The sequence below is a fragment of the Musca domestica genome, unplaced genomic scaffold (assembly GCF_030504385.1).
Source record: "Musca domestica strain aabys unplaced genomic scaffold, Musca_domestica.polishedcontigs.V.1.1 25, whole genome shotgun sequence".
Classification (NCBI taxonomy): Eukaryota; Metazoa; Arthropoda; class Insecta; order Diptera; family Muscidae; genus Musca; species Musca domestica.
Window position 1 is genome coordinate 302837 of NW_026712277.1, and position 22390 is coordinate 325226.

General features: G+C 36.5%; 4 protein-coding genes across 7 annotated transcripts in view; 2 read left to right on the plus strand and 2 right to left on the minus strand.

Moving 5' to 3' along the window:
- LOC101892311 (trehalase) overlaps nt 1–8992 on the plus strand; it is a 45500-nt gene extending 36508 nt beyond the window's left edge. For 3 of the 4 annotated variants that reach the window (XM_059123819.1, XM_059123818.1, XM_059123817.1), the window contains 5 exons: nt 4567–5629; nt 6483–6881; nt 6949–7096; nt 8140–8220; nt 8372–8992. In XM_059123819.1, the coding sequence (XP_058979802.1) occupies nt 4567–5629; nt 6483–6881; nt 6949–7096; nt 8140–8219 (1690 nt within the window). In that variant the 3' untranslated portion in view covers nt 8220; nt 8372–8992. Of the gene's footprint in view, nt 1–1269; nt 1526–4566; nt 5630–6482; nt 6882–6948; nt 7097–8139; nt 8221–8371 lie in introns of those variants that run through there. The other variant, XM_005178788.4, reaches the window with a different exon arrangement.
- Nucleotides 8993–9308: 316 nt separating this feature from the next.
- LOC131802976 (rab GTPase-binding effector protein 1-like) lies at nt 9309–13259 on the minus strand. The gene is made up of 8 exons (XM_059123816.1): nt 13060–13259; nt 12785–12982; nt 12452–12723; nt 11861–12241; nt 11389–11795; nt 11192–11327; nt 9992–10108; nt 9309–9924 (listed from the first exon to the last, which is right to left on the minus strand). The coding sequence occupies exons 1-8, from the start codon at nt 13166–13168 to the stop codon at nt 9625–9627; spliced, it is 1920 nt and encodes a 639-aa protein (XP_058979799.1). The 5' UTR covers nt 13169–13259; the 3' UTR covers nt 9309–9624.
- A 2387-nt stretch (nt 13260–15646) lies between these two features.
- LOC101892776 (protein LTV1 homolog) lies at nt 15647–17521 on the plus strand. The gene is made up of 2 exons (XM_005178791.4): nt 15647–15782; nt 15851–17521. The coding sequence occupies exons 1-2, from the start codon at nt 15780–15782 to the stop codon at nt 17360–17362; spliced, it is 1515 nt and encodes a 504-aa protein (XP_005178848.2). The 5' UTR covers nt 15647–15779; the 3' UTR covers nt 17363–17521.
- Nucleotides 17454–21998, minus strand: LOC101892950 (cleavage and polyadenylation specificity factor subunit 1). The gene has a single exon (XM_005178792.4). It carries the CDS (start codon nt 21862–21864, stop codon nt 17545–17547), a length of 4320 nt encoding a protein of 1439 aa, XP_005178849.2. The 5' UTR covers nt 21865–21998; the 3' UTR covers nt 17454–17544.
- Nucleotides 21999–22390: the final 392 nt, after the last annotated feature.

A 22390-nucleotide genomic window follows, 5' to 3' on the forward strand; every position in this document is an offset into this window, starting at 1 on the left:
ACAAAAAAATATGTGCAATACATTCGATTACACTTAAATTAAAGCTTTCTTTTAATCTAAAAAAACTTCCCTCTTTTCCGTGTGTGGAAAAAAGTTTTGAAACCCGTATCCAATTATTACCTGGGTACTCCACCAAGTTGCCCAATTGCGTGTTATCTCTCCTTACACAGCATGCTTGCTTTTGGGGGAATCACCTCTTCGGTTTGTTACTCTTTATGCTTATGGTTCGCACGGGTTTCCTTGTAAGAAGAAATTTGAGTTTGTTATCACATTTAGGTTACAACTTGATTTACATATGTAAGTACATGCAAGGTGATATGTAATCTCTGTTTTTTTTTCTTTGTAATAAAATAAACAACAAAGGTGTCATGGTGGCCTGACATTCAAAATGTCCAACCGTCAGATTTTCTTTTTGGATTCATGAAATTAGCTCTTTTTGTTGTTCCTGTCTTGAATGGCAGAGATCGAAATCTCACTCTGCCCCAAACAAAAACATACATTCACCCCAGGAGGCCTCTCTCTCTCTCTCTTTCTCTCACCCACTTTGTAACGGCCCACTCAATTGATATCAAACACCAAACAATTTGAATTTGCAATGCCTCCCAGAAAAAAACAAAAAAGTACTTAATGCTAAGAGACAATTTTAGCAATACACTTAGTGTGACAGCAACAACAGAACAGAAGAGTAACTGGCGTTTAAAGTGACAGCAGCACAACGAATCAAGTGTAAAATAAAATTACAGAAAAAAACAATTGTTATAAAAACGAAGTAATCGTGTAAAATATATAAAGATACCTACTAAAAATATAAAACACGATCGCACTCTACTCGTCTGGACTTGACTCGACGGCTCTGCTCTCGACTCTGTTCTGTTCTGTCTGTCCGTTGTTGTGAACTTTTCTCCATAACAAAAAATAGCTATATGGAATGCATATAAAAGACACAAATCTTTCTACAATTACAAGTATTATACGGCTGACCGCCGATGTCAGCCAGTCGTGAAGAGAGAGAAAAATATTTCGGGAATTAATATTAATATTTTAGTTTTAATAAATATTTTTTTAAAGTGGAGGAATAAATATTTCCCCAGAAAAGAGAAATTAAAATAAAAAAGTAATATAATATAAAATAAAGTTAATTCAAATAACAAAATAAAAATAAAAAAGTAACATATAACACAAAAAATACAAATTTTAAACAAAAAAAAAATAATAATAAAATAATAAAAGTTATTAAAATTAAAATAATAAAAATTAAGTAACAGAACTAAAAAGTAAATAAAAAATAAAAAAAATAATTAAATTAAAATTTATAAAAATATTTTTAAGACCCCAGATTAAAAAAAAAGAAATACCAAAAAAGTGCAATGATTACGCGACGAAATAATCTCCTAAAGCCTTTGCGGCTATCTCTGTTATTGTTCCTGTTGAATATCTGTTATACGCCTACCACAATTAATGCGCGCAGTTTTTACAGTGATAATTCCATACAGAAGAGGGATTATCAGAATGAAATTGAGGCATGGTAAGTGAGTAGAGTAGAGGTAAAGGTAAAGGTAAAGAAGACGAATGGATTTAAAATTGACGCCCAAAAATACGCAAAATAAATAAAAATTAGAAAAAAATTATTTAAAAAAATTACAAATATTTTAAAAATATTATAGAAAATTCGAAAACAGTCGACGTCCACAAAGGTAAAATCGTGAAAAAAATAAGAAAAAAATTATTAGAAAAAAAAATTAAATATAATTTAAAAATATTATAGAAAAATCGAAAACAATTGAGGCCCACTAAGATAAAATCGTAAAAAAAATTAAGAAAAAAATTAAAAATAATTTAAAAACATTATAGAAATTTCGAAAACAACAATTCAAAATACTATATTAACAAATTAAAATTTATATAAAAAATTTAAAAAAGAAGGAATTATCACAATAAAATGGAGACGCAAGACAACAATTAAAAAACAAAAATATTTTTAGAAAATTTGTAACATAAAGTAATACAAATTAAAGGAAAACAAAAAAATTAAAAAAAGCGAGACATGTGGCCTGTCCCAGAACTGAATATAAAAGTTTTTACTACGATAACAAATGTTACAAATTCTCTTATCGAAATACTTTTCTAAAGGAAATTTAATTTTCGCTCTAATTTTTATTTAATAATGCTGTTATCGGCCAATTTTTCAGTAAAATAATGTGTTATCCATTCACTTTTCTACGGAAAATATTGTTATACAAATACTTTTCTATGCAAAAAAACAACCTTTCTACAGAAAATGTAGTAAGCGAACAATTTTTCTATGCAAAAGGTTGTTATCGGCCAACTGTTCTGTAAAATACTATGTTATCGAACAACTTTTCTATAGAAAAAGTTTTTATCGGACAACTTTTCTATGGAAAAGGTTTTTATCGCACAACTTTTCTACAGAAAACATCTTTCTATGCAAAAGGTTGTAACCATCCAATTTTCTATAAAATATTTTGTTATCGAAACACTTTTGTGTGGAAAATGCTATTATCGAACCACTTTTTACAGAAAATATTTTTATCGATTTACTTTTCTATGCTAAATGTTCTTATCGAACAACTTTCATGTGGAAATGTTGTTATCGATCAAATTTTCTGTAAAATATCATGTTATCGAACAACTCTTCCATAGAAAATAAGGTTGTCGAACTACTTTTTTACCGAAAATGTTGTTATTGAGGAACTTTTGTATGAAAAATTTTGATATCGACTAATTTTCCTGTAAAATGGTATGTTATCGAAACATTTTTCTACAGAACAATTTTGTTATCGAACAACTTTTCTATGCAAAATAATAAGATATAAAATAAAATATTATGTTATCGAAACGCTTTTCTATAAAAAATGTTGTTATCGAACAACTTTTCCTACAGAAAATTTTGTTATCAGAAAATGTAATCGACCAAATTTTCTGTAAAATATTATGTTATCGAAAATAATGTTATCGAACTACATTTTTACAAAAAATATTGTTATCGAGGAATTTTTCTGAGCTACATGTTGTTATCGATCCTCTCACATATGCAAAATTTTGCTATCGGCTAATTTGCTAATTTATCGAACGACTTTGCTACAGAATATGTTGGTATTGAACAACTTTTCGATACAAAATTAAAAAAAATGTTATCGAAACACTTTTCTATAGAAAATGTTGTTATCAAACTACTTTTCCTACAGAAAATTTTGTTATCGGAAAATGTTAATATCGAACCACTTTTCTGCAGAAAATCTTGTTATCGACCAAATTTTCTGTAAAATATTATGTTATCGAACACCACTTCCATAGAAAATAATGTTATCGAACTACATTTTTACAAAAAATGTTGTTATCGAGGAACTTTTCTGAGCTACATGTTGTTATCGATCCTATGCAAAATGTTGCTATCGACTAATTTCCTGTAAAATATTATGTTATCGAACGACTTTGCTACAGAAAATATTGTTATCGAAGAACTGGAAAATGCCAATATAGAACCACTTTTCTACATCAAATGTTGTTATCGACCAAATTTTCTGTAAAATATTATGTTATCGAACGACTTTGCTACAGAAAATGTTGTTATCGAAGAACTTTCCTATAGAAAATGTCAATATCGAACCACTTTTCTACAGAAAATTTTGATATTGAACCACTTTTCCGTTCCAAAACGTTGTGGTAGACTAAAATTTCTCTAAAATATTATGTTATCGAATAACTTTTCGTTAGGAAAAAAATTTACCGAACAGCAAATATTAATCTTTAATAATATTAAATATATAAATTTAAAAAACGTTAGAATGAAATTAAGACATGGGGAAGAAAACAGCGGCATTCTGTTAATAAATTAAAATTTGGCTATTTTGAATTGAAAAAAAATGATGTAGAAAATTCTTTTCTTATTTAAAAATTTTCTATAGAAAATTCTATTCTAAATTAAAAATTTTCTATAGAAAAATCTATTCGGAATTGAAAATTTTATACAAAAGATTCTATTCTTAATTGAAAAATTTCTACAGAAAATTCCATTCTGAATTGAAAATTTTCTATAAAAAATTTTATTCTGAACTGAAAATTTTCTTTAGAAAGTTCTGTTCTTAATTGAAAGTTTTCAAAATTTCTATTTAGTCTCGGCTGACACGCGTCATCATAGGCACGCGCCATCTAACGTTGATATACAATTATAAACAGAGCAGCTTCAACAATCTGTGAGCTGGTATATTTGGGGGTCTTTGGCCGCACCAGACAATAACAAATTAATACCGGTATTGTATAAAACGCATTTGAAATGTACGCATACACACATTGTTAAACGTCTAATTGCCTTGACATTGAATGTTTCCCTCTCTGAGAATGTGTGTCATTTGAGACTTGAGAGCAAATGACCTATGTCAAGTGGGTATAACAGTTCAAAAGTTCTTAAGGTCAGTTTTTCAGACTTAATTAAGGGAGATGGGGAGACGGGGAGGGTTGAAAAGCTAAGAAAACTGCTTGATTTGCATTTTTCAAATTTTCTTCACTAATTTTTTTTTTTTTAATTTTCCTAATTTTTTCTCTCAGTCAAATCTACTGCTATGGCGAACTGCTGCACACCGTACAAATGGCCCATCTCTTTGCGGACTCAAAGACATTTGTCGATCGCAAACTCAAGAATACCCCAGCCGAGACCATAGCCAATTTCCAAACGTTTATGGCAGCGAAAAATAACTCCCCAACCCAGGATGAAATACGGGAATTCGTTGAGAACAACTTTGATGATCTGGGCAAAGAATTTGTACCCTGGGAACCCACCGATTGGGTGGAACATCCTGCCTTTATTGACAACATTAACGACCCGGATCTGAAACAGTGGGGTGTTGATTTGAATGCCATTTGGAAGGATTTGGGTCGCAAAATGATCGATGATGTCCATGCCAATCCTCATTTTTATTCCATTATTCCCGTCGACAATCCTGTCATTGTGCCGGGCGGACGTTTCATTGAATTCTATTACTGGGATTCCTATTGGATTATTCGTGGTCTGCTCTACTCGCAAATGACGCACACGGCCCGTGGCATGTTGGAGAATTTCATGTCAATTGTTCGCCGTTTTGGATTCATTCCCAACGGAGGTCGTATTTACTATGCCCAGAGATCACAGCCTCCGCTACTGGCAGCCATGATCAAATCTTATGTGGAGTTCACAAAGGACACCCAATTCGCTGTACAATCGCTGGAGGTGTTGGAACATGAGTTTGAATATTGGATGAACAATCACACGGTCCAGGCCAAGGGTTACAATGTGTGTGCCTATGGCGGTATATCGCCTGGCCCCCGCCCCGAGTCCTATCGTGAGGATATTGAAACCTCCAAGGCTTTTGTGACAGATGCCGAAAAAGAGGAACACTATGCTGAGTTGAAAGCTGCTGCTGAATCTGGTATGGACTTTAGTTCACGTTGGTTCATCAATGACAAAGGTGAACAAACTGGAGATTTAACCCACCTGAAGACACGGTCCATTGTTCCGGTCGAACTGAATGCCATCCTGCATTGGAATGCCAAGATTATTGCCGAGTTCTATAGGTTGGCTGGCAACAATTCAAAGGCGGAGGAGTATGAAAATAAAGCGGCGAAAATTTTGGAGGTGAGTTTGAGATTGAAAAAAAATATATATTTTAATTCAGCCTTCCTTAAGAGTTTTCCGAACGGAACGCCAATTTACCAAGCCTGAATCAATGTTTTCCCAAAGGAAACCAATTTGGCCAGGCTTAATAAGAGTTTTCCCAATGGAGGCCCAATTCAGTCAGGCTAAATTAGAGTTTTCCCAAAGGAATCCCAATAGAGCCAGACTGAATTAGAGTTTTACTAACATAAACCCCAATTGAGCCAGGCTACGTTAGAGTTTTCCCAACGGAAACCCAATCCAGTCAGGCTAAATAAGAGTTTTCACAACGGAAACCGAATTAAGCCAATCTGAATTAGAGTTTTCCCAACGGAATCCCTATTGAGCTAGGCTGAATCGAAGTTTTCGCAACGGAAAATCAATACAGCCAGGCTGAATCGAAGTTTTCGCAGCGGAAAATCAATACAGCCAGACTGAATAAGAGTTTTCCCAAAGGAAACCGAATTGGGCCAATCTGAATTCGAGTTTTCCCAACGGAATCCCTATTGAGCCAGGCTGAATCGAAGTTTTCGCAACGGAAAATCAATAAGGTCAGGGTGAATTCGAGTTTTCATGACGAAAACCCAATCCAGCCATTCTGAATTCAAGTTTTCCTAACAAAAATCCAATTCATCCAGGCTAAATTGCACTTTCCTTCCGGAATCCCAATTCTGACAGGCCGAAGTTTCGCAACGGAAATTCAATACAGGCAGGCTGAGTTCGAGGTTTCCTAACGGAAACCCAATTCATCCAGTGAGAAATAGAGATTTTTTCCAAGGGAACGCACATTTTCTCCATGTGATATATTTTTCTATTTCTTATCCCATTTTTGCAGGCAATTGAGGCTGTCCACTGGAATGAAGAAGCCGGCGTCTGGCTGGATTATGATCTAATCAACAATAAGTCCCGTAACTATTTTGTACCCACCAATTTGGCACCGCTTTGGACCATGTCCTATAATCTCAATGATACCGAGAAAATATCCAAATCAGTTTTGAAATATATTGAAAAATTGGAATTGGATAAATACCCGGGTGGTGTACCAAATACCCTGTATCGTACCGGTGAGCAGTGGGATTTCCCCAATGTTTGGCCACCCATGCAATATTTGTTGATCAAGGGTTTGGAGAATTTGGGTACCCAGGAATCGAAAGAATTGTCCGTTAAATGGGGTCATCGTTGGGTGAAATCCAACTTCCAGGCCTACAGCGAGACCAGGGCCATGTTTGAAAAGGTAGGTTCGAGAGAGAAAGATGTTGTTTGGAAAAGGAATGATAATTGAAATGTTTTCTTTTTTGCAGTATGATGCCGAACGTTTTGGTGGCCATGGTGGCGGCGGTGAATATGATGTCCAAAAAGGTTTTGGCTGGTCCAATGGCGTCATTATTGAGTTCCTTGATAAATATGGTCGCAACATTACATTGCCCGGCAATGGTGGCAATGATGGAGGTATTTCCAAATCTGCAACAGATATATATTAAATGTATATCGAAAAAAAATTGTCTCTCCACCATCCAACATCAACAAAAAAAAAAAAAAAAAAAAAAAAAAAACAAGACAAACAAACCATGAAATCCACTCTCTGTTCAGTGTGCCTTTATTTATATCCATTAAAACCAAAAAAAACACACACACACACATTTGTTATCTCCATTACATCCCCATGATGTCGACAAGAAAATCTACAAAAAAAAAAAAAACAATTTATTTACATTAATTGATGTTGTAAAATGATTACGCGCCGTTGCAAATTGTCACACCGCAAAATTCTTTCCTGGTTCGCGCCAAAAAACCATCGTTGACAAATGACTACACACATCATATGAAACCAACCAAGCTCTCTGTAACTATCTCATTTGTTGCTCACCATTTTCATTGTTCTCTTCTTACAAAAGGGAATCACAATTGCCCAATGCGCTACATAAACAAACAAACCACCCACTCATCAACACTCTGTGAGTACTGAATGCAGAGCTCATTCAAAGTGGCTCTCTTGCATATGGTAATTATCAATGAGAGTCCGTTAAGAGATCTCATTGATGTCAATGGGGCACATTACTATCACAGCAAAGAAAAAGACAAAAACATTAAAATTTACCATCACAAAAAAGAAAAGAAAAACAAAAAACAACATACCCGCCGAGAAAACTTATTACAAAATACATTCACAAAAACACACACATATTGTTAAAGTGTCATACCCAACAATATTCTCTACGAATATCCTTCATTCATCCCACACTAATCTATGTAAATTGTGGACCACCTGCTGTTGTGTGGAAGTTAAATTCTTCATTATCTTCATCACTTTTTTGGTGTTTCTTAATGTTGGGGACAAAAAGGAAACCTATATTTTTGTATGTAAGTCCATTTGTTTTTTTATTTTATTTAACTTATCGCTTTCATTGATTACTTTTTTTTTCGTTTGTGAGAACTTTTTGTTGCAATTGTTATTAACTTAAAAATGTGTGCGTTTTTAAAAACTTTTGCAGGAAAACTTAAAATGTGGAGCGTAATTGGCATAACGGCAATTGCAGTGATTGCTGTTGTAGTGGGAAGGCTATTAATCTGAGGTGAGTAGCCAACCAGCAAAAAAATTAACCTAGAATTTTTTTTTTTTTTTTTTGGGGGGGGGGGAAACAAGATTTCTATGCAAAACTTTTTGGCAAAAAAAGGAAAACTTAATAATTGTTTTTCTCTCTCTCTCTCTCTCTCTCTTTCCAGATATTATTCTTTAAGAATTAAAAACAGATGTCGCTCCCCGCCACCCACCTTGCACTCAGGATGACCCATTAATCACAAAAGGATGAACGACCTTTTTCCCGTTTTTTTATGTGTTGAAAATCTATTTTTGTTTTTGTTGCAATTTGTTAGTAATTTGTTTATATTGTTGATTTTTTTTTTCAATTTTTTTTAAAGATATGATTTTGAATGGTTATTTGCATGACAATTTATGAAATAATTTCGCCTAAAAGAGTGCAGTATTATTTAAGTTAATTTTTTTGTATCCTTGCTCCCCCTTGACTACTTTTTTGTTCTCCATCTTTTCTTCCCTCCCGCTGTGTATATTTAAATGAATTTTAGATAAATTTTAGCATTTAATATTGCTACTAGTTTTTAGTTAGAATATTATTAATTGTTGTCGCCTAAGAAGTATAAACTGCACTTGTAAATTGAAAAATGGATTGCTTACAAATTTGATTTAATGAAAAAAAAAAAAAACAAAAAAGAATAGATAAAAATGATTATAAATAATAAAAAACAGAATTTGTTAAACTAATAGAAACTATCAATAAATAATTGAATTGCTTTAATAAAAAAATTTCTTTTGAAAAAAAAATCAAACGCCATAATTTTTATTTTTTTTTGCTGTTGCAAAATGGTCAGGCTTAATCCCATTATTGTTGTTTTTATAAAAACAACGTTTGTTTATTAGTGGAGAACGATGATAATGTTTACCCGGGGGTAAGGCAGGGAATATCTAGTATAATGAACTGTCACTGGAATAATTTTAACAGCTGTCGAACGAGTGGCTTTGAAATGAAAGCAGTCGGAAGTTGGTTGCAGTTTTTTCATCTCAACCTGTATTTGAATACTTACGCCATTTTGTTGTGGCATCGTTGAAATTGACAAAAATAATTTCTGTTAAAATTAAACAGATCATATCCTTTTTTATTTGAAGCTTAAACGACGAATAGTATAAACTTTCCTAAAATTATAACTAGAAACATATTGTTTTTTTGTAATTTCTTTTTAAATAAATTTGGCTTTAAATTGTAAAAAAATGAATATCTCAGAGTTTTTTTTTAGAAGAAAAAAATATTTTAACTTTTACAAAGTTAAAAGTTTCTATGACATACATATGTTTAAAATACAGGAATTTACGAAAACTATCCTTAAATTCTTTAAAACTCCAACTAAAATTCCCACATAAAATTAGAAAATGAGTTTGACGTTCCAACACCACCTTACGTCCACTAGGTGTTATTGGAGGCCGCCTGTTGTGATTGCACCGCCGATTCTTGACTAAAATATGGAGCTATATGCGGTTTCAGCAATGTATGGCAAATGTCACACACACGGGCCGGCCGCTTACGTGGCCCGGATTGCACCGTTTTGGTTATACACTTATCACAGTAGATATGGCCACAATGACGACAATGGATTTTGCGAACGGTCACAGTAAAATAGCTTTTGCATGCCGGACAATTGGAGACATCATCATCGTCTTGCCAGCGTACCTCCGAGTCGGAATGTCGCAACTGTTCCAAGTTCATCTGACGAGAAGGGGAAGAAAAAATTAATTGCAAAAGTGATACAGATCACACACACACACACACTTACCTGCAGCGTCTGGGACAATTGAACAAAATCTTTTTGTACTTCTTCACTGGTGGCCAGATCATCTTGGAGATTTTTAATTTTTGTCTTGGCATCGGCCAGAGATTTGGTTAATTTTTCCTAAAAAGAAAGACAATTTTTAAAGTTTTTTTATGAAAACCTTAAAAATTTTTCGAGACCTTCTAGCCTTGAAATGGGGATATTTTTGAGGAGGATTTTTTAAGAGCTTTTGATTTCCGTTTTGCATTTCAGTTGGAGAATTTTAAAATAGTTTTCCAGGCAACCTTAGGGACTTTTTTCCGAAAAAATTTCTAGGTCTTTTAGTGAAGATCAATGTTGATTTATAAATCATTTTTCTTAGCCAATGTAATACCAGGATTTTAAGAGATTTCTGGTCGTTTTAAGGACCAGATAAATTGGATTTAAAAAAAATGTTCGTAACTTCCCTAAGACCAGGCAATGAGGGTTTTTGTTACAGATTTCTTTGGAATTTTTTTAGATAATTTTTCTAGTTTTGGAAGGAAACTTGTTGAGGATTTTAAAAGACAATTTATCTATGCTACCTCATGGTCTTTTGAAGAAGTTTTTCGTGGCTTTTTAGTCCTATGCCTTTTAAGGTCTCAAAAATGAATTCTTATAGACATTTCTTAAGGCATTTTCTTCGGGCCATGTTAAAAGAAATTCTTTGAAAAATTTACTGTTCCTAATTTCCCCAAAGCAAATCAAGGAAAATTACATTTTTTTAAAAACCTGTTAGATTTCTTTGAGACAGCTAATGCATTTTTCCCCATTCTTGAAGTCTTACTCACATTCTGATCGTTTAATTCAATTATCTCCACTCTAAAGGCTGAATGTTGAGAACGTTTTCAAGGCTTCTTAAAGTTAATCTGGGAATGGATGGACTTCTTCAAGACATTTTAAAGGAATTTCTTGAACTTGGAAAGGTCTTTTAAAGCAGGATTTATAAAGACATGGTCTATGCCGGTCTTCAAAATTTAAGGTCTTCAAAAATTAATTCAGATAGACATTTCTGAAGGTATTTTCTAGACTACTTCAAGATTTCTTTAAAGAAATTCTTTGAAAAAGTTATTGTTCCTAAATTCCCCAAATCAAATCAAGGGAATTATCCCAGCTTTTTAAAGATTCCTGTTAGATTCCATTGAGTCAGCTAATGCGATTTTCCATTCTTGAAGTCTTACTCACATTCTGATCATTTAATTCAATTATCTCCACTCTAAACGCTGATATTTGACGATTCTGTTCGGCCTCCTTGCGCTCCAAAGCCACTTTAGCTGATTCACAATTTTGCAGGGTCATCATGTGTTGGGTAATGCGGTCCCTGTGAATTCCAATTAAAACATAAACTTTAATAGGAAACCAAAAACAACAAAACAACTTACTGTAATGAGCGAATCTCCGTTTGCACCTTCTTTTTGTATGCAGTCCTCTCACTGTTGCTCGCCTCCAATTGATCACGTAATATTTGTATTTCATCCAGGGACGTTACACAACGTTTCTTCTCATAATCACAACCCAAGCGAGCCTGTATCAAATCTTGTTGTTGCCTTAGAATTATTTCCTGTAACTCTTCAACGTTGTTTGGTAAATTAATGTATTGACTTTCAATCTCCTCGGCCGTGGCTAAATAACGACCAGAGAGGAAATCATTATCGGCCTGTAACAATTCCAAATGTTTATTGACTTTTTCTCGTTCTTCACCCAGGCGCTGTAGCTGGCGGGATACTTCGTCTTTGGTTTCCAAGAATTTCTGTTGTAATTCCAATAGCTGTTGTTCATTGGAGGTGACCTAAAAATGAAAGAAGATGATTGTTGGTTTTTGTTATGCTACGTTTTTTTTTTTGGTACACCCACCTGTTCCCTTAGCACATGCACCTCGTTTTTGTGGGCCTCTCGTTTCTCTTGCCATTGATTTTCAAGAACTGCCCTCAACTCTGCCTCTTTTTCCAACTCCTTTTGGATTTCTTCCAATTGTTTTTTAAGTTTTTCCAATTTTTCATTTTTTGCAGCCTCATTGGTTTTAAGAATTTCAATATCTTTTTCCAAAGCGTTGCAGTTTTCACATGTCACAGGAGATAGGGGTTTAGTTGTGTTCGCTTGCTCATCTTCGCCCAGAATGCTTGTGTTGGTGGTGTGTAGTTTTTCATCAGCCTCTCTTAGTTTTTCCTTTAATGCCTTCATTTCTTCTTGCAACTGAGTTACAATTGATCCAAGCACTTCTGAATCTTCTTGGCTCTGAAATTACAGGGAAAAGATGCATTTAATTTCCTAAATTTTATGCAGAAATATATTTATGTAAATCGAATCATAGCACCTATATGATCACAGGTTTAGGGAGGTATAAAATTGAAATCGGAGGATCTGAATCAATTTCATCTAAAGGACAGAGCTTTTTTATGATTTTTTTCTGACCTCTCCTACCAACTATCACTGCTATATACTTACATATTTACCCTCGTTTTTGCTTTTGTTGGCATCATCTGTTGCCGTATCACCAGCCGAAGGATTGTGAGGATCACCACTTTTACCTATTCGTGCTATGGTCTTCTTCACTTGGTTCAGGACTTGGGGTGCCAAGCTACTAAGTTCCTGAGACGTTGACGTTGAGGCTGAATGTAAACTTTCTTGTAATTGCCGATTTTCTTGTAGAATATGTTGATTCTCCTGTTTCAGAAGTTCCAATTCTGATTTGCAGATGGCAGACTCCTCGACGGTTTCTATAATTAAATTAGCGCAACATTACAAAACGCATTAGTAATGAAATTTGTTCCGCATTACCTTGCACCAATTGTTGCAGAGAAGATATCTCTTCTTGAGCCTTAATCTCCATCACCGTCAACTTCGATTTCATTGCATTCAGCTCTTGTTCCTTTTGCACAAACAACTCCTTCAGTTTGGCCCGTTGGGCATTAAAGTTATTTAACATCTTACGATTCTCCTCCTGCAGTTCCAATAGTTGCGTTCTCGGTACCATGTCTTAAATGAGGAAATTTTCAAATTAGTTGTTGTTTATGAGCTAAGATTTATTGACCTAGCCCACACACCCAAATTACCTGATGTACCGCTGTCAGTTGGTTGTGTAATCGCCGTTTGGGATGATCCCTGGCCTTGCAGCTCACCGGTTGCAGTATTTTTACTTATTTTCGGTTCATTTTCTTCCATTTTATTAGATTTTATGCAAAAAAAAGAAACTATCTGAGCAGGAAAAATTGGAAAATATATTCTAATTAGCGCTGACAAATAATCGATGGATGGCCGATGTCAATATCGTTTCGTTGTTTTTGCAATCGTATAATGTTGCACCTTTTTTAAGGTGGGGTACACACTATTTGTTTGACAGCATTCGATTTGCTGTGATGCTAATTGCAGCCTCAATTATTTGATATGCTGGGCCTCAATTATTTGAAATGCAAAATCTCTAGATTGTTGCAGATTCTGTCACAGAGCAAATATTAAAAAAATTTCGATATATTCCACTCAATTTTTATGATTTTCTCTGAAATTAAATTATTGTGAAAAAACATCTCAAGTAAACAAAATAACTTGTTGCATTTTTTCAACAATTGCTCTGTTCCAGAACCTGCAAGAATCTACTAGTTGTGCAATTTTTTCCGATTTCATAAAGGCAAAATCGATTATCAAAATAAAAACGTTTACATTCTTGCATTTCTGGAACAGACCAAATTTGAACTTTATAGCATGTTTCCATTGGAAACCGAACAACGTTGTTCGCTCTCAGAATTAGGTACACGAATTAACCCGTTCATACGGCACGATTCGTACTTCATAGTAAAATAATTCCTTTTTTCAAAAAAATTGTTTGTTGATTTTAAAGGAAATGTATACGAAAATACATGAAATTCTCACTAATATGAATATAAGAAATTATTGTTTTTCTCCCAAAGATTTATTATATCATTAATTTTACAATTTTCATTCACGTTTTCAACTTTTTGTGTAAATGTTGACATTTTGAACATATTTTTGTGTTTTTTCATTTTTAAATTCTGCTGAAGAGACACTTGTCAAACATTTTTTCTGCCGATAGAAACATTTTGAAAATATTGACTATTTTGTTTGCAGTTTTCTGTAGAAATTTTAACTCGTGGACCAAATGCGTACCCCGAATGAGAGAGAAAACAAAATTTACTTTCGTTTGAATGTACATACGCCATTCAACATTGTAGTTTTCATTCATAATTTTCAGTCTTCCCAAAAATTTTTAAAATTTCATTAAATTTTTCTATTTATAATTTTTAAATGTCATAATTTATTTTTTCGATAAATGCTATCATTTGTTAGGGATGGGACATATTTTTTCGTTGTTCTGAGAGTGATTTGATTTGGACAACGTACAAATATGAGTGTTCGCTCAGGAAATTTTGTGTGAAGAATTAGGTAGTTTTTTCATAGTTAAGGGTCAAACAACGAATAGAGAGCGAATCAAGTGCAGTGGAAACGCCACATTAGCTTTAGAGTAGTGTTTTTGAAATGTAATCAACTACATATACAGGGTGAGATGAAAAAACTGCAACCAACTTCAAACTGCTGTCATTTCTAATCCACTCGTCCGACAGCTGTTAAAATTATTCCAGGAACAGCTCATTATATTTTTTCTATGCGAACAAGAGTATTTTGGTGAGAATTTTCCAGAAAAAAAGTTATTCGTGATGGAATTCAAGCGTGATAGTGTGATTTCTTTATATTTGACTGGAAAACCACAGGAGTGCTCTAACGATATGGTCCAGCATTTAAATGGGAATAAATCTTTTGTGTGTCTTGTACCATCGCTCGTTGCCGTGATACTGGTAGCGTAGCAAGACGTCTAGGAAGTTGACGGAAGAAAACAGCAACATCTGCAGAAATAGTTTGAAAAGTAATGAAGCGACTTGATCGAAACCCTCATCGCATTGGCCGAAAAATTCCAACATTCCAACAGGACCATCACAATCAGCATGCGCCACCCAAGAATGGTTACAAAATGAGGTTCCTCGCTTCATAATTCGTGCCAAAGGTTACTAATTCGAACAAATCTAAACTTCTTCTAAAATGTGATGCTATTTTTGGGATTTTTTGCTTTAATTCAATAAAATTTAAAAAAAATCTAAAACTTATGGCGTCTGACTTTGTTGTATTTTTTATCTGCATACCCTGTATTGTAATGATTGTAGGATGATAAAATGATACAGGTAGGCGCATCAACACAGCTGGTGGTACAAAATAATTAAAAATATTGAAATTTGTAAAAAAAGTTAAATATGCATATCATAACTACCTCCGATTGGTGTTTTATAAGAAGAGCTTTTAAAATCCATTTATTTTTGAAGATATTTTTAAAAAAAAAATTGACATATCAATGTTCGCGAGTGTTGATACATCTACTTATATATGCTTTGTTGCAGAACCTGCAAAAATCTACTAGATTTGCCATTTTATTCGATATCATAAAGGGAAAATCGGTTATCGGATTAAAAATTTGTACATTCTTGCAGTTCTGCAACAGACCAATTCTTATGCTATGGATTATATCATTGTGTGTACCCTCCTTATTAAAGAAATGTATTTCGACGATAGTATCGTTTATATCGTCTGTAGCGATTATCAACATGTTGCCTGCTCTAATTCTCATTGAATTGTCAAACGACAGGTTGACAGGGTTACCAAGGTGTGAACACAGGCCACATGTGTTTTGTTATTGTTGATTGAAAAAATTTAAAGAGTCCTCAAAGAAAATATTAAAAAAAATAAATTCAATTGCAAATAGCTTACAAAAATGGTAAATAAACATATAAACAAGAAAAGTGTTGACAATTTTATACTAAAAACTATGAATTGTTGTTACAGGGTAAGGGAAAGAAGGCATTCATTGATCGCAAAAATGCTGTGACGTTTCATTTGGTACATCGCAGTCAACATGATCCCCTGGTCACGGATTCCGAGGCTCCACAGAGAGTTCTCGTTGAGGCTGGTGCCCGTCAGCCGCAGAAACAGACTAGCAACGACCCAGCCGATGTGGAGAAACGTCGTGAGGAACAGAAAAAATATGGCATTCACTTTGACGATGACTACAACTATTTGCAGCATTTGAAAAAACCCGAAATGGATACCGTTTGGGAATATGTGGAGAATCCAAATCAGGCCAGAAAACGTGTTGAAGAAAACCGCCTTACAACTGCGCCCAAATTGAATTTGCCCAGTTCAGTGTTTGCCACGGAATTTGAAGAAGATGAGGGTATGCTAAATAAAGCTGCACCCCAACCAGGACCCAGACCCGATTGGGATCCCGATGTTGTGGCGGCCTTGGATGATGATTTTGATTTCGAAGACGAGGAAAATCAGCTGGAAGATGATTTCGTTTTGAAGGCCATGGAGGGTGAGGGTGATGATGACGATGATGAAGACTACGATGATGATGATGATTATGAAGACGATGCGAGCGGCGAAGACTTTGATTCAGATGACTTACATGATTCCGAATTGGAAGATGAGGAGCTGATGGATCGCCTGGGTCCTTTAATGAGAAATAGACGTTTTGACAAAGACGATACCAAGTCCCAGTTTACAGAATATTCCATGTCTTCCAGTGTGATAAGACGTAATGAACAGCTAACCCTGCTGGATGACCGCTTTGAGCGTTTCTATGCCACCTATGATGATCCAGAACTTGGTGACTTGGCCACCGAAGAAATCGAGGGAAGTTGGGGCCAAAAACATCCCTATGTCCTGGGTTGTTATAAACTTTTCAAAAAATCCAATGAAATCATGGAGTACAACAAAGAATGGGATAAGAAACGCATAGAGAAATATGCCACAGTTGTTGAGGGTGACCATGATCCCGATGAGGAATTGGTTGAGGTGGAAGTCGAAGATCCCAAGGAGAAGAAATGGGATTGTGAATCAATTTTATCTACCTATTCAAATATTTATAATCATCCCAAGTTAATTGATGAGCCCAAACGGAGAAGTCGTCAAAATTCCAGCACATCATCATCAACGGTTAATAAAATCGAAATTGATCCCAAGACAGGCATGCCCATGCATGTTTTACATGGTGAGGGTAATCAATTGACTGCCAAGGCCTTGGCAAAATTGGATAACGAAGCGGATGGTAAGGCCACTGGCCCCAAGTCATTGTGTGCCAAATCTGTGTTATCCACACTTTCTGTTCTATCCATACGGCCCAAGGATGAGACGCCCGAGGAGAAGAAAGAACGTAAACGTCTGCTCAAGGAATATCGCCAGGAACGTAGAATCGAAAAGAAAGCCAATGCCGAGGCATTCAAGGAGGAAAAGAAACGCCAAATCCATGTTAAACAGAATCAACGTCTTAATCAACAAGGCAGCAAAATTTTATAGAATAATTATTGTAGATTTTTTTTATTAACTAATAGTAATAACAAAACACATGTACTTGCGTACTCCACCCCACAAGATTGTATTGAGTGTATACAATATAAAGATTTTTATTGATTTTTGGCTGGCTCCAGCCAGAGCTTAACTACTAAACTAATAGTATTTGTTGTGTGTAAAAAATTATTTCAAAACACTGTTGTTATTCTCTCAATTTCCAATAGATCCTGCAGAATATCCTCCGTCTTGCAGCCAATTTTCTTGGCTACTTCATTCCGTTCGGCCACTGTCATATTGGCAAATGACCATATCAGATCGCCATCAATGATGCAACGACTTGGATTTATCGACAGCTTTTTGGCCATTTTTATTGTTCGGAATTCTTTGGGATTTAGACCGCATAAATGCTCCTGGTACGACAGCATAACGTTTTGCAACATTAAAAAGCGACGATAAACTTTCTCGGGTAAGGGTAAACAGTAACCCATGCCACCATCCAGGGTGCCGTAGACGACAAAATGTTTGTTCTCATAGGTAAAGGGTTGACGTTGCACAGGACCCCGCTGGTGGCATTGCACCCTGAACATGGTGTTGACGGTCTGGCCCAAGTGATAGTCTCCTTTGCGTAACAGCTTTTGGCCTCCAATTGACTCCCGCACCTCCGGCTGGTACATGTAAACAATGAAATTCTTTTCGGCATCGCTAACCAAAAATGCCAGATTTGTGTTGTCCACCATAAACTCAATGCCAAATACCTCAAGGGGGTAAAAGTCCCGCGAAGCCAGCGACAGTGTTCTAAACTCTTCCTGGAACCGTAGAACACTCACAGACTTATAAACATCTGCTATCAGTATCAGGGATTTGATGGATATAATTTCGTGCACATAGATGTTGGTGTCAATGAAGGCCACACCAATCAAATCATCATCGGTCAGCTGCCATAGATAGATTTTCTGGCCAAAGGCCGTGACCAAGAAACCCAAAACATCGGAAATGGCCGACACCGGACCCTTTTGTTCTTTTTTAAATATTTCTTTTAACTTAAATTTCGTCAGAGGTTTGCCCGGTTCGGGTACCACTTCGATGATGTCATAGATGTGAATATTTCCTCTCGAAGTTATGTCTTCACTGTAATTGAAATTCGTACCAATGCAAAGGTATTCCTTGAGACCGGACCGGGTACCCTCATAGGCCAATTTGACAATTTTAAAAGCCGTCACATGTTCCCAGTTTTCAAATTCAATCGAGGCATCCGGCACAATTTCCCACGTCTCTGGACTCATCAGGACCATGGTGAACTTTGACATGGTGGGGTATATGAAACGTTCACCTTTATTCTCCTCTGTCAGCTCCTTGTCTTCGCCATTGAAACGGAAATATTTATTTGTTTGCTCCTCCGTTTGTGTAATCAAGCAATAGACCCGATTCTCTCGATGATAGACAATTTGTTTGGGGGTGCAACGCAGCGGTACTTTGCGGGCCGGCCAGGGCGAATCATAGCTCAGGTAGGGAGGTAAAACACAAATCTTCAGGTCGTAGCTGGTATCGAAGCTCAAAAAACCCTGTGGACAGTTGACATTGTTAAATGGGGCAAAACTCCTCAAATGACCATTGGTGTACTTGTGGGTCCGCAACTCACCCTTGCCGGTGAGAAAAATAAAATAGGGATTTGGGCCACACACCACGACTCCATTCAAACCGGAGATATTTGAAAAGTATCTCAACCGGTTGATATAGCGTTCTTGAAGGTTATACGATTCCAGTTCCGAGCTATCATCATCAATTTCCATGGTTTGGTCGCCACCGCTGTCGTCCCTCATATTGAGACTATTTAATTTTTTAAATCGCACCTTCATGTGACCCTTGGCATAGCGATAGGCCTGATAGATAAGTAACTCCAAACGGGTGCGTATCATCAACAGCGGTCTATTTCCCTGATAACCCAAACCCACCAGCGCCACTTCCAAGGGCAACGGGGAGTTGGTATGCTGGGGCATGCAATTCAGCAGAATACCTTGCTTATTATCCGGCTGGTTCAGATTTGCCGGCACAAACTCCATGGAATCCGTGAGTATAATATCGCCATTGCCAATATCATTGACGAGATACACCAACTTCATATCCGGCATGGAATATATCTCCAAGGTGCCACTTTCACGGCCCACCACCAACCAATAGGTGGATTTTACGGGCAACAGCAATCTACGCCACCAATCGGAATTCTTTTGCCTCGACTGTTTGGCCAGATCGGCCATGCTGTTCATTTTGAAGGCATTTCCGGATTCACCATAAAGCAAATCTTCTTCATCTTCAATTTTCATGTTTGGCTCGGCCTTCATGTAACCCAGGCCGGCATAAAGGGAGTTGCCACTGCCACCCGTCAAATTCAAAACATCATCGGATTTCGTGGTAAATAGTCCCGAAAGATCCTTGTAAGCCGACAAAGAAATGACCGCTGGAACACTGCTGATGGTGTTTTTATTAATGGCCAGGCGAGGTGTGCCCTTGGTTTCGCGCAAAGCTAACGTAATGACTTTGCCATGCAACACCCTTAGGCAGACATAGGGATCGGCAATGGACACCTGAACCACGGGAGCTCCCTCGTCTATGGGTACATTTTGTATCAAACGTTTCCCTTGCAACAGACGTACCGAACGGGTTGTAACCTGGACAATGAAACGATTTTGTCCCAAATTCCCCACAAAAATGGTGGGCTGATTGTAGCTAAAGCCCGTGTTTTCAATTTCATTGATCTCCTCACCCGTCTGCAGGACCAAAGTAGACGTTTTTTGTGACAGAATCATAAAGTCATGATGGTCATGGTGGCTCATTTTTCGGCTAACATCATCGAATACCGTCCAAACATCCAAGCAGCCATCCAATTCAAAGGAGGTAATCACCTGGGGATTAATGCAATTGGCAAAGACACAAAGGGCCCCATTTTTGCTATGGCCCACCGAGGCCACAATATCGATTTTCAAATCCGCCAACTGACTGGCCTGAGGCTTTAACGTGGTACCTCCTTCTTCGAACTCCACACGTTCTCCGGCACACATGAAATTAATGGGGCCCACATTCAGCAAGCTATCACATACCTCGAAAATATATTTTCTCAATTGTACCGAGGTCTTGGCCCCGGAACCATACACCTCAAGTTCTTCATCTTCAATGCGTCTGGCTTTGCGATTTTCATCTCCTGCTCCTCCTCCGCCGCCACCTCCCCCACTGCCGTCTGTGCCATCATATTCGTCCAGAGTGATAACCGTACTTTGATCTTCCTCCGTAAAATGCAGCAACAGGGAATTGCCCAAACGTGAACCCAAAAATAAATATTCACTTTGGCACACACACATGCAGCTGGTCAAGACACTTGCCGCAGCCTTGTGGAAATGGAAATTTCGAACAGTTCGCATCGAATCCACACACAATGTTACCACATACAAATCACCCGTTCGCAAAGACACCACCAGTTTGTCCACATCAATGAAGGCAATATTGGCAGCATCCAAACTAATGCGCACACCATCCTGAGGTTTTAAAGGAAAACTGGTGCTATGATCCGCCGAACTGTTCAACGACACTCCATAGGGTGGGACACTTTGATTTAAATAAATTATAGCATTGACGGTGGTCACCAAACAACCTCCAATGGGCTTTTGTATCGGGAATACTTGTAAACAATCGAACGGCAATCCCGTCACGGTCCATATAATAGGGTGAACTCTTTGCTGGATATTCAGGGAAATGGCCACCAAAACACAGGTATCGGAGCGTACGGCCACCCTGCCCGTAAAGGTCCTTACCGGCTCATACAAAATCAGCAATGTCGGCTCATAGTAACCATGCAGAAATTGTAAATCTAAAACATTGTCAATTTTCTCATCCAAATCACGTAGAGCTATCAAATACGAAGCCAAAATGGGTGTCCTAGACATAATTGCTGTCGGTGCCTTTTTAATCGGTTTCACATCGGCCAATTCAATTTCATCGATGCCGTTTTCTTTGCGAAATGGTAGCACCACCAAACGTTTGCCGTACACCAGCATTACGGCACAGCGAGCATCAGGATCCACTCGTACCATGGGTATGTAATATCTTCCCGTCCAACCATCCTTAATGTCTTCCTCCTCGAAGTAATGCAACGAGAGAGTTTTCAAGGCATACGTATCTGGATCGTGTTGTACCACGGACAATTTCGCATCCTTAAAGCTAATCAACAGGGCATCTCGCATTGATCCTGTCAGGGTAACACTTTGCAACGACATGACATTACCATACAGGGTATAGGAGGCCAAACACTCCAAACGCATTTTGGGAGGATTTCGTAGCTCGTTGGGATTTATTTTCGCATGACGCTGTGATACATCTAAATTGGGTATAATTCGATATACCTTGAGAATGTTGGCACCGGCAACAACCACATTTTCATCGACATTATTAAAGAACCGACAAGTTATTGCAAATTCCACACCAGTGGCTGGGTGAGATTGTTTACACACGGAAAACATGTCTTTTCGGAGATTTTTCGATCAACTCTTTATTTAATTATTCATTTAATTCATTGTTTTTTTAAACAAACAAAAATATGAGAAAATCAAGCGCTGCTTCTTCGCAAGGTAACAAAAGTGGCACTTCAAGTGAATGAGGGTCCCAATAGACGAGGTAAACAATACTTCTTCATAGCTGACATTCAAATATACTGATACCATTTGTGATAAATAGTGGCATGTTCAAGTGAATTAATATCCCGAATGCTTCTTCACACCTGGCGGTCACCAGTCCTCTTATATTGTGTTTACAACAGGGAGGGAAAGCCAATAGAGATCTTATAACAATTGTTAAGATATTATTAGTTTGTTTATGCTATGTTTACGTTAGAACTTTTTGTAGGGTTAACCTACTTTGAGAGGATTTATTTGAAGTAAAAGTAATGGATATGACAATTTAAATCCAAATCCAGTGGGTTAACCCTTATATATATAAACGTACTTTTACCTTGTTATTTTGTTTTTTTTTACCCATTACTCAATTGAC

Bases quoted from the DNA above. Each gene is read 5' to 3' on its own strand.
- LOC101892950 (XM_005178792.4), bottom strand. From the start codon at position 21,864: ATGTTTTCCGTGTGTAAACAATCTCACCCAGCCACTGGTGTGGAATTT.
- LOC131802976 (XM_059123816.1), bottom strand. From the start codon at position 13,168: ATGGAAGAAAATGAACCGAAAATAAGTAAAAATACTGCAACCGGTGAG. The intron at 12,724-12,784 runs GTAATGCGGAAC...ATTTAATTATAG, and splicing joins TCTGCAACAATTGGTGCAAG to AAACCGTCGAGGAGTCTGCC. The intron at 12,242-12,451 runs GTAAGTATATAG...CTGTAATTTCAG, and splicing joins GCAAAAACGAGGGTAAATAT to AGCCAAGAAGATTCAGAAGT.